The 12,603-nt window shown below is 43.1% G+C and overlaps 1 protein-coding gene across 3 annotated transcripts in view; it reads right to left on the bottom strand.

Moving 5' to 3' along the window:
- The window catches only part of LOC115153606 (sorting nexin-29), a 155,899-nt gene that overhangs the window by 137,937 nt on the left and 5,359 nt on the right, over positions 1–12,603 (bottom strand). For 2 of the 3 annotated variants that reach the window (XM_029699225.1, XM_029699224.1), the window contains exons 2-4: positions 9,515–9,579; positions 8,884–8,936; positions 8,680–8,804 (exon numbers count right to left, since the gene is read on the bottom strand). In XM_029699225.1, the coding sequence (XP_029555085.1) occupies positions 8,680–8,804; positions 8,884–8,936; positions 9,515–9,579 (243 nt within the window). Of the gene's footprint in view, positions 1–8,679; positions 8,805–8,883; positions 8,937–9,514; positions 9,580–12,603 lie in introns of those variants that run through there. The other variant, XM_029699226.1, reaches the window with a different exon arrangement.

Below are 12,603 nucleotides of genomic sequence, written 5' to 3'. Positions count from 1 at the left end.
GCATCCTAGATCTTCTGCACATATTCTGTCAGACCGGGGCCCTTACAGTAAATGTCACTATGACAAAAAATAATGGTGTTCCAAAAAATATCCAGTTGCCAGGACCACAAATACAAATTCCATCTTGACACCGTTGCCCTAGAGCACACAAAAAACTATACATTCCTCGGCCTAAACATCAGCACCAAATCACATTTTATTGGTCACATACACATATTTAGCAGATGGTATTGCAGGTGTAGCGAAATGCTTGTGTTTCTAGCTCCAACAGTGCAGTAAACAAAGATGGTGTAGCAGTCGAACGTGTTTGTCTTGTCCCGTGTAAAAAGTAATTTTCCAATTTTTTTTTGGACTGAATATACTTTCCTGCAATCCACCTCGCCCAATGTGGTACGGATCTGCTATTTTTATACAGTAGAACTGGAACCCCCATCAGAAGCTAGCCAGCGAACTAGCTAGTAGTCAGTTAACTCGGATACCAGCCAGCTTCAGCTCGGTCAATACCTGCCAGTCCGCACAGCGCGATATCAACCCAGAGCATATCGTACTTATTTTTCTCCACCACATCACCGGATTCCTACCGCAGGCTCTGGACCATTACACCGGATCATCGCAGCTAGCTAGCTGCAACCTGAGTGGCTAATGCTGGCTAACACCTCTGTCCCGAAGCAAGCACCAGTTAGCCTTGAGCTATCCTCGAGCTATGCCCATCTCCTGGCTAGCCGAAGAGGTATACCAGGTAATTCTTGGGCTACAATACCTCTTTTGCCAATTGGCCTGAACCCTTAAATGCCGACACGGAGCCCCGCCAATCCATCACGACTGGTCTGCTGACGTAACCGTCCGTGGAGGTTTCAACAGGCTTTTCCGTTGCGACTTTGCCGAAGACCCATCAGCTAGCCCCGGCCCACTAGCTTTCTGAATCACCGTGTCTCCAGCTCGCCTAGCGTAGTAGCAACTACCGAACGTCTCCCTGACTCACCTATTGCTGCTCATTGGACCCTATGATCACCCGGCTACACCTACCTCTCCCTAATGTCAATATGCCTTGTCTACTGCTGTTTAGGTTAGTTATTGTTTTATTTCACTGTAGAGCCCCCAGCCCCGCCCAACACGCCTTAGATAGCTCTTTTGTCCCCACACATGTGGATACCTCACCTGGCTTAACTGGTGCCTCTAGAGACACAACCGCTCTCATCGTCACTCAATGCCTAGGTTTACCTCCACTGTACTCACATCCTACCATACCCTTGTCTGTAAATGATGCCCTGAATCTTTTCTACCACGCCCAGAAATCTGCTCCTTTTATTCTCTGTTCCCAAAGCACTAGACAGCCAGTTCTTATAGACTTTAGCCGTACCCTTACCCTACTCCTCCTCCTCTGTTCCTCTGGTGATGTAGAGGTTAACCCAGGCACTGTAGCCTCCAGCACCACACCTATTCCCCAGGCGCTCTCATTTGTTGACTTCTGCAACCATAAAAGCCTTGTTTCATGCATGTTAACATCAGAAGCCTCCTCACACAGTTTTATTCACTGCTTTAGCACACTCCGCCAACACTGATGTCCTAGCCGGGTCTGAATCCTGGTTTAGGAAGGCCACTAAAAATTCAGAAATTTCCATCCAACACTTTCCGCCAAGATAGAACTGCCAAAGGGGGCGGTGTTGCAATCTACTGCAAAGATAGCATGACAGAACTCTGCAGGCTATCCAGGTCTGTTCCCAAACAGTTTGTGCTTCTACTTTTAAAAATCCACCTTTCCAGAAATAAGTCTCTCACTGTTGCCGCTTGTTATAGACCCCCATCAACCCCCAGCTGTGCCCTGGACACCATATGTGAATTGATTGCCCCCCATCTATCTTCAGAGTTCGTACTGTTAGGAGAACTAAACTGGGATACGCTTAACAATCTAAGCTAGATGCACAAATTATCAAGGAACCTACCAGGTACAACCCTAAGACCATAACCATGGACACACTCATAGATATCATCCTGACCAACTTGCCCTCTAAATACACCTCTGGATCTCAGCGATCTCTACCTCATTGACTGCATCCGTAATGGGTTTGCCATCAAACAACCACCCTTCATCACTGTCAAACACTCCCTAAAACACTTCAGCGAGCAGGCTTTTCTAATCGACCTGGCCCGGGTATCATAGAAGGATATTAACCTCATCCCGTCAGTAGAGGATGCCTGGTTAATCTTTAAAAGTGTTTTCCTCACCATCTTAAATAAGCATGCCCCATTCAAAAAAAATTGAACTAAGAACAGATATAGCCCTTGGTTCAGCCCAGACTTGACTGCCCTTGACCAGCACAAAAACATCCTGTGGCGTACTGCATTAGCATCAAATAGCCCCCGCGATATGCAACTTTTCAGGGAAGTCAGGAACCAGTTAGGAAAGCTAAAGCTAGCTTTTTCAAACAGAAATTTGCATCCTGTAGCACTAATTCCCAAAAGTTTTGGGACACTATAATGTCCATGGAGAATAAGAGCACCTCCTCCCAGCTGCCCACTGCACTGAGGCTAGGAAACGCCGTCACCACAGATAAATCTACAATAATATATCATTTCAATAAGCATTTTTCTACAGCTGGCCATGCTTTCCACCTGGCTACCCCAACCCCGGCCAACAGCTCTGCACCCCACGCAGAAACTTGCCCAATTCCTCCCCACTTCTCCTTCACCCAAATCCAAACAGCTGATGTTGCGAAAGAGCTGCAAAATCTGGATACCTACAAATCAGCTGGGCTAGAGAATCGGGACCACCATCGATAAAAGACAGTACTGTGCAGCCGTCTTCATCGACCTGGTCAAGGCTTTCGACTCGGTCATTCACCGCATTCTTAATGGCAGACTCAATAGCCTGGGTTTCTCAAATGATTGCCTTGCCTGGTTCACCAACTACTTCTCAGATAGAACTCAGTGTGTCAAATCGGAGGACCTGTTGTCCGGACCTCTGTCAGTCTCTATGGGGGTGCCACAGGGTTTAATTCTCGGGGCGACTCTTTTTCTCTGTATATCTCAATGATGACGCTCTTGCTGCTGTTGATTCTCTGATCCACCTCTACGCAGACGACACCATTCTGTATACATCTGGACCTTCTTTGGACACTGTGTTAACAAACCTCCAAAACGAGCTTCAATGCCATACAACACTCCTTCCGTGGCCTCCAACTGATTTTAAACGCTAGTAAAACTAAATAAATGCTCTTCAACTGATTGCTGCCCGCACCAGCCCGCTCAACGAGCATCACTACTCTGGACGGATCTGACTTAGAATATGTGGACAACTACAAATACGTAGGTGTCTGAGTAGACTGTAAACTCTCCTTCCAGACTCACATTAAGCATCTCCAATACAAAATTAAATCTAGAATCGGCTTCCTATTTCACAACAAAGCCTCCTTCACTCATGCTGCCAAACATACTCTCATAAAACTGACTATCCTACCAATCTTTGACTTCTGCGATGTAATTTACAAAATAGCCTCCAACACTCTACTCAACAAATTGGATGTAGTCTATCACAGTGCCATCCGTTTTGTCACCAAAGACCCATATACTACCCACCACTGCGACTTGTATGCTCTCATTGGCTGGCCCTCGCTTCATATTCGTCGCCAAACCCACTGGCTCCAGGTCATCTATAAGTCTTTGCTAGGTAAAGCACCATAGCAACACCCACCCGTAGCACGCGCTCCAGCAGGTATATTTCAGTGGTCATCCCCAAAGCCAACTACTCTTTTGGCCGCCTTTCCTTCCAGCTCTCTGCTGCCAATGACTGGAACGAATTGCAAAAATCACTGAAGCTGGAGTCTTATCTCTCTTTCTAACTTTAAGCATCAGCTGTCAGAGCACATTACCGATCACTGTACCTGTACACAGCCCATCTGTAAATAGCCCACCCAACTACCTCATCCCCATATTGTTATTTATTTATTTTGTTTTGCACCCCAGTATCTCTACTTGCACATCATCATCTGCACATCTATCACTCCAGTGTTAATGCTAAATTGATATTTATTTTGCCTCTATGGCCTATTTATTCCCTTACCTCCTTAATCGTACTACATTTGCACACACTGTACATAGATTTTTCTATTGTGTTATTGACTGTACGTTTGTTTATACCATGTGTAACTCTGTTGTTTTTGTCGCACTGCTTTGCTTTATCTTGGCCAGGTCGCAGTTGTAAATGAGAACTTGTTCTCAACTGGACTACCTAGTTAAATAAAGGTGAAATAAAAATAAAATGTTGAACAATTCACAACAATACAGACTCAGCCAGCATAGCCTTGCTATTGTGAAAGGCCGCAGTAGGCAGACCTGGCTCTCAAGAGAAGACAGGCTATGTGCACACTGCCCACTAAATGAAGTGGAAACTGAGCTGCACTTCCTAACCTCCTGCCAAAATGTATGACCATATTAGAGACACATATTTCCCTCAGATTACACAGATACACAAATAAATTGAAAACAAATCCAATTTTGATAAACTCCCATATATATATATATATACACACACACACACACACACACACACACACACACACACACACACTGGGTGAAATACCATAGTGTGCCATCACAGCAGCAAGATTTGTGACCTGTTGCCGAAAAGGGCAACCAGTGAAGAACAAACACCATTGTAAATACAACCCATATTTATTTTCCCTTTTGTACTTTAACTATTGCACATCGTTACAACACTGTATATAGACATAATATGACATTATAAATGTCTTTATTATTTTGGAACTTCTGTGAGTGTAATGTTTACTGTACATTTTTTATTTCACATCTACTTCACTTGCTTTGGCAATGTAAACATATGTTTCCCATGGCAATAAAGAATTGAATTGAGTGAGAGAAGAGAAGAGAAGAGAAGAGAAGAGAAGAGAAGAGAAGAGAAGAGAAGAGAAGAGGAGAGAAAGAGAGAAAGAGAGAAAGAGAAAAAGAGAGAGAGAAAGAGAGAAAGAGAGAGAAAGAGAGAGAGAGAAAGAGAAAGAGAGAGAGAGAGATGCACCAAAAAGAAAGTTCATGTCCACTCACTGCTTGCTAATTCCAAGTTAGATTTATATCCTCTAACACAGATAGAAATGATTTTAAACTCCACAACATTAAAGCCATTTCATAACAATTGAAGCTTCTGAAGGCCATGTCAAAGGTCAGAGAGCAGCCAGTAAAAGACCATCTATGCAGAGTTTTAAACAGTCCTTTTCATCCCCTGACTAATGTGTGGAGTTCATTTTGCATGACCCGGTGCCCTGGGTGGGTGGAGATTTCACTTAAGGACCAATGAAATGGTCTAAAATAAGCAAACTCCGCCCACCCATGGCACCGGGCCATGTAAATCCAACTCAACCATTAGCTGTGCTTCACAGCTTCCTAATTTTCCTCATTTTTTCATCAAGACCTCAGCAACACCCCAGAGGATAGAGTCACCCAACACCTCACCTAAGTTTTCAAGTGCTTGATAATTAGTGTGAATAACTGCTATGGAGGTCTCTCTATAGCATAGCATTTCCATATGGCCTTAGAACAATGGTGTTACAGATGTAGGATCTTAATTTGATCACACTGTTGCAGGAGAACTTTCCTGCAATGCAGGACATTTAAAACTTGTAGTGTCTTTGAGGTTTAAAAAGGCTTCTGAACTTTGCAATTTCAGACTTGATTTTCCCTTACAAAAAAATGTAACAACCCCTACAAAAATATCCAGGAATTAAAATCCACATAATAATTTGCATTTCCTGTTGCTGCAAGACTATTCTCCTGCTGGAGCAAACTGGCTCAAATTAAGATCACAGATCTGTTAACAGCCCATTTCAGTGTGTAGAACTGGGCTTATTAAACACTCATTATGTTAGCTGTGTCCCAGAGTTCTCTCTCTATCATCACCAAGGCTTTGTTAACTAGGACCGGACGGGCTAAGGGAGAGGCCCAATAAAGTTTATTTTTTAAGTATCATCTTTACATCATACTGTATCTATGAACTTGAAGTATTGTAATTTCTCTCCCTTGGATAAAACTAGAGTTAATCAGTTAATTCAAGTTCTTTTTTTAAATCGTGATTAATCGCATTGTCTGAAATCGTTCAAAATACTCTGAAAACATCCCAAATACATAATCCACACAAGTTGACAATTAGGTTAAAGAAAGTGTGCATTCTAAATGAACATAACATTGCTAAGCAAAAACACGCAAAAACAAAACTTAAGAATGGGAAGCATAGAAATAACACACCTAGAACAAATCTACCACTTCTTAGACTTGCATTCAATTAAAATGACAGATCTATAACTCACATTTCTATGTGAATTTGGTCAGGTTGACCAAAAAGTAATGTATTGCAGCTTAAAGAAAACCTTTTCAGTCATCCAAGTACCAGCAAGAGGACGAACTAAAGCAGTATAACTTAACTAAATAAATCGTCATTGTCTGTTGGAATTGTACCACTGATTATTTTAAGAAACCCCAACAGGTGCTGGGCTTCCCTCAGAAAGAGAGAGCAGATTTCTATTTCTTCACGTTTTTTACTAAATCTAAATACTAAATCTGCATAACCCTCTGTTTTCATAGCCAGCATCTGCACCTTGTTTCTCTAGCAGTCGTCCCACAGCCTCTATTTCCTGGGTGGAGAGTAGACACTCGTCACAGCCGTTCTCTCCTAGTGATGCGAGTACAGTCGTGGCCAAAAGTTTTGAGAATGACACAAATATTAATTTCCACAAAGTTTGCTGCTTCAGTGTCCTTAGATATTTTTGTCAAATGTGACTATGGAATACTGAAGTATAATTACAAGCATTTCCTAAGTGTCAAAGGCTTTTATTGACAATTACATGAAGTCAATGCAAAGAGTCAATATTTGGAGGGTTGACCTTTCTTTTTCAAGACCTCTGCAATTCGCCCTGGCATGCTGTCAATTAACTTCTGGGCCACATCCTGACTGATGGCAGCCCATTCTTGCATAATCAATGCTTGGAGTTTGTCAGAATTTGTGGGTTTTTATTTGTCCACCCGCCTCTTGAGGATTGACCACAAGTTCTCAATGGGATTCAGGTCTGGGGTGTTTCCTGGCCATGGACCCAAAATATCGATGTTTTGTTCACCGAGCCACTTAGTTATCACTTTTGCCTTATGGCAAGGTGCTCCATCATGCTGGAAAAGGCATTGTCCGTCACCAAACTGTTCCTGGATGGTTGGGAGAAGTTGCTCTCGGAGGATGTGTTGGTACCATTCTTTATTCATGGCTGTTTTCTTAGGCAAAATTGTGAGTGAGCCCACTCCCTTGGCCGAGAAGCAACCCCACACATGAATGGTCTCAGGATGCTAGGATGGTAGCACTCACCTTGTCTTCTTCCGGATAAGCTTTTTTCCGGATGCCACAAACAATCGGAAAGGGGATTCATCAGAGAAGATGACTTTACCCCAGTCCTCAGCAGTCCAATCCCTGTACCTTTTGCAGAATATCAGTCTGTCCCTGATGTTTTTCCTGGAAAGAAGTGGCTTCTTTGCTGCCCTTCTTGACACCAGGCCATCCTCCAAAAGACTTCGCCTCACTGTGCGTGCAGATGCACTCACACCTGCCTGCTGCCATTCCTGAGCAAGCTCTGTACTGGTGGTTCCCTAATCCCGCAGCTTAATCAACTTTAGGAGACGGTCCTGGCGCTTGCTGGACTTTCTTGGGCGCCCTGAAGCCTTCTTCACAACAATTGAACCGCTCTCCTTGAAGTCCTTGATGATCCGATAAATGATTGATTTAGGTGCAATCTTACTGGCAGCAATATCCTTGCCTGTGAAGCCCTTTTTGTGCAAAGCAATGATGACGGCACGTGTTTCCTTGCAGGTAACCATGGTTGACAGAAGAAGAACAATGATTCCAAGCACTACCCTCCTTTTGAAGCTTCCAGTCTGTTATTCAAACTCAATCAGCATGACAGAGTGATCTCCAGCCTTGTCCTCGTCAACACTCACACCTGTGTTAACGAGAGAATCACTGACATGATGTCAGCTGGTCCTGTTGTGGCAGGGCTAAAATGCAGTGAAAATGTTTTTGGGGGATTCAGTTAATTTGCATGGCAAAGAGGGACTTTGCAATTAATTGCAATTCATCTGATCACTCTTCATAACATTCTGGAGTATATGCAAATTGCCATCATACAAACTGAGGCAGCAGACTTTGTTCAAATTAATATGTGTCATTCTCAAAACTTTTGGCCACGACTGTACAGTCTTCTCAGGTCTCCAGTTTCCCAGGATAATGTTTGGCATGCTCCTTTTTTTGTTTTCATAGCACATTGAACTTTCACCTTGTATATTCTTTTGAGCATGGATTAAATTAAGTATATTATTTTTGCATCGCTGCCTCCTTTCGTTATTCCTTTTCATGGTTTGAGTGAGAGCAGCTTTTGAACTTTTAATATTAGTCTGTAACCCTGAGCTGTCACTAGTGGTTCTAATGGTCTGACTCAGTCATATAGCTCTTTTCTGACCCAATATTTGTTTTAATATATCATATTTATTTTCTACATTCTTTACATAAAACATTTTTTTTTACACCAAATACAAACCTAATTTTAAGAATGTGCAGATGAAGATTACCAGTACCTCCTGGAAAAAGTGTATTTTACATATCACTGACTAATCTGTTTCCAGGTCATGTGACTGTACCTGCTTCAGTCTTGCTGGTGAAGCCTGCAGCCTGCTTTATGGCAGCAGCAGTGAGAGCCAGGCCTCTACTCTTCCTCAAGCCATGCTGGAGGACAGCCTCAAACTGGGCACACAAACAGATCACCCTACAGGGGAGATACAATACATCACACACACAACATCAATAAATCATATCAGTTTTGTAATATTAAAATGCATTGGTACCTGCTGTCGGAATCTGAGGCGATCTCCTTTCTTCCTCCAAAGCGGATTTGGCACTGAAGAGACATGAAGAATGACATGGCTATCAAAATTACAATGACACAACACATTTACTTCCTCAATGGGAGCCTGCCAGCTAGAGACCACAACATCAAACCAGCTAGAAAAACAATAGGCACAGTATCATATCATGCCTTATAAACAGTAGAAACCATAGAATTACACTGTAATAGCATATCATTACGACAGTTTATGATTATATGACTCATTTCACCATAGCTGTAATGCACTCCTCTTCAGTGGGGATTATCCATAGTAAAGGAATGCAACAATGAAGATAACATAACCTGGCCTGTCACGTACAGGAAGGCTCACATAACCTGGAAGGAATGGGATGCGTGGGATAACGAGCAGTAGTTCCGACGTTTGGGTTATTTGGACAAATCACGAATTTCGCAGATGTTACCATCTTTAAAATGTTGGAAGGGGAGGGGACATTCGGACAGTAACTTGCAAAGAGAGAGGGTGTAGCTCCTGATTCCTCTCTTCTCTTAACATGTATGGACACAAAACTTAATCGATCAGCAGACCAATTACGAGAGACTGTTCTGGGTTAACTGTGATTAACCCTCACCTGTTTGACAGAGTCCAGCAGCCGCTCCAGCAGGTGTTGTCTCTTCGCGTCGTTCTGCTGAGGGCCTGAGGAGGAGAAGGAGGGCAATCTTACAAACATGACTGTCTGTCAGTTTGGGAAACTCATCTTAGAATTCTGGCCTAAGAGCCATCTCTGGCTAAATCAGAGAGCTGTACCACAATTTCACCAAACTTATCAGAAATGTATACAATGATGTGTTCAAAGAAAAATATGATACTTACAAGGATTCCTAAATCATTGCTATGAATAATGAAAATGACTGCAGTTTCTACTGGTCATTGTTTTCAGGCTGGTTGTATTGGTACTAGCTAGGTACCAAGCTAAAGCTAGCTACCCCTGAAGTTGCGGTCAAACAAATAATGCTTTATTACCAATGCGGTACTGTAAACATCATTCGTGGCCGGTGTTTGCAAACTTTTTTGTACAGCTTTGACAATGCTACTGATAGTAGTGGTGGCGCTTGGCTTGCATGTGCAAATTCAGAACACACAACATTCTATAAATGAACTGTGTTATTTGACTCGTCAATATATTTTTTGACACGCAAAGACACAAATGGGGTTCCATAGTATGTTGTGAAGCTAATAGCAGTGACTCCGGTAGGGCAACATGTGTACCGGTGCTCGACCAGTCAGGGAAAGCCAACATCACCCACGACAGAGAACGGTTGATTGTCAATGGAATTCATTGGCGTTAATGGATTTCTCCTTTGAGTTGTCTCGCTGAAATGTTCTTACTCTTTCAAATGACTACTCCACTTGTTGACTACTCAATCCACACAGCAGACATTGTAGGCTAGGTTAGGAATGCTGTGTTGCACACATAGCGCAAAATTTTATGTGCCGTCATTACGTCAGCTTTGACATCGGTTTTGCACATCGGCGTTAAACTAGACATCGGGCCAATACTGATGTTGGCATTTTTAGCTAATATCGTCCGATTCCGATACGTTCACCGATATATCGTGCATCCCTAATGGGAACAGTCAGTGGTTGTATTTGATTAACGTTTATTGGGAAAGCATGGATTTCAGCAAACAAAGGCACTCAACTACAGAGGACAAACATAGGTACAAGGTAGGCATTTCATAATTTAAAAAAAATGTAATTAAAAAAATGTGAAGTATTGACCTTGGGCGAATCTATGTAGTCAGAGATAGATTCCACAAAGCCTGGTCTCTGCTCCACTCCGTTGGTGGAGTTCAACAGAAACTTCCTTCACCATGGAGTGGAGTGGAGTTTAGTTTGAAGAAAGTTATGGGCTACATGAGGATGGTCAGGACTCAGCCCTTGATCATCGCCCTCAGTTCCATTACACATAAGTGATTGGAGGAAGGCGTCTTCTTTACTGGGGTGTTTTGTTAAGAGCCCCGACGCTTGGTCTGAACATTAACACACATTGGACCCGGTGTTTCAGATCAACAATAAATAATTTTCTAAAAACAAAAAGGTTAAATTGATACACCTTTAAAGGGTTAGGGATCCCACACAGCCATACAGTGGCCTGCGAAAGTATTCACCCCCTTGGCATTTTTCCTATTTTGTTACCTTACAAACTGGAATTAAAATTGATTTTTTGGGGGGGGTTGTATTATTTGGATTTACACACACAACACGCTTACCACCTTGAAGATGCAAAATATTTTTTATTGTGAAACAAGCAAGAAATAAGACAACAAAATGAAAAACTTCAGCGTGCATAAAACTATTCACCCCCCAGTCAATACTTTGTAGACACCTTTTGCAGCAATTACAGCTCCAAGTCTCTTGGCGTATGTCTCTATAAGCTTGGCACATCTAGCCACTGGGATTTTTGCCCATTCTTCAAGGCAAAACTTCTCCAACTTCTTCAAGTTGGATGGTTTCTGCTGGAGTACAGCAATCTAAGTCATACCACAGATTCTCAATTGGATTGAGGTCTGGTCTTTTACTAGGCCATTCCAAGACATTTAAATGTCTTGGCCCATTCTGCTAACCACGGCCTACTAGCTACCTAGAACTACTTCGAACCCTACTAATTCCACGACTGGTCTATCGACGTCACCGCACGAAGAGGCATAAACAGACTTACCCCCATCGCGACGTCCCCCAAAGGCTAATTTGCTAGCCCCGGTCTGTTAACTGCTAGCTTGCTTGCCCCAGTCTGCTAACTTGCTTGCCCCAGTCTGGTCCCATGTGGCTCAGTTGGTAGAGCATTGTGTTTGCAACGCCAGGGTTGTGGGTTCGATTCCCACGGGGGACCATTACGGGGGGGGAAAAAATGTATGAAAATGTATGCATTCACTACTGTAAGTCGCTCTGGATAAGAGTAAATTACTAAAATGTAATGTAAATGCTAGCCCCGGTCTGCCAACTGCTTGCTAACCCGGTCTGCTAACTGCTAGCTTGCCAGCCCCGGTCTGCTAACTGCTAGCTTGTTTAGCCCCAGCCTGCTAACTGTCTGAATCGCCATGTCCCCAGTTAGCCCAACCACTCACTGGACCCATATGTTCACTTGGCTACACATGCCTGTCTCTAATATCAATATTACTGTCCTGGTTAGTGATTAGTCTTATTTCACTGTAGAGCCTCCAGCCCTGCTCAATATGCCTTAACCAACCATGTTGTTCCACCTCCTACATATGCGATGACATCACCTGGTTTAAACGTCTCTAGAGACTATAGCTCTCTCATCATTACTCAATGCCTACGTTTACCTCCAATGTACCCACATCCTACCTTAGTCTGTACACTATGCCTTGAATCTATGCTATCGTGCCTAAAAATCTGCTCCTTTTACTCTCTGTTCCGAACGTGCTAGACGGCCAGTTCGTATAGCCTTTAGCCGTACCCTTATCCTACTTCTCTTCTGTTCCTCTGGTGATGTGGAGGAGGTCCTGCAGTGCCTAGCTCCACTCCCACTACCCAGGTGCTGTCATTTGTTGACTTCTGTAACCATAAAAGCCTTGGTTTCATGCATGTTAACATTAGAAGCCTACGCCCTAAGTTTGTTTTACTCACCGCTTTAGCACACACTGCCAGCCCGGATGTCTTAGCCGTGTCTGAATCCTGGCTTAGGAAAACCACCAA

Source organism: Salmo trutta, chromosome 18 (genome assembly GCF_901001165.1).
Source record: "Salmo trutta chromosome 18, fSalTru1.1, whole genome shotgun sequence".
Lineage (NCBI taxonomy): Eukaryota > Metazoa > Chordata > Actinopteri > Salmoniformes > Salmonidae > Salmo > Salmo trutta.
This window is presented reverse-complemented; position numbering and strand designations above follow the sequence as displayed.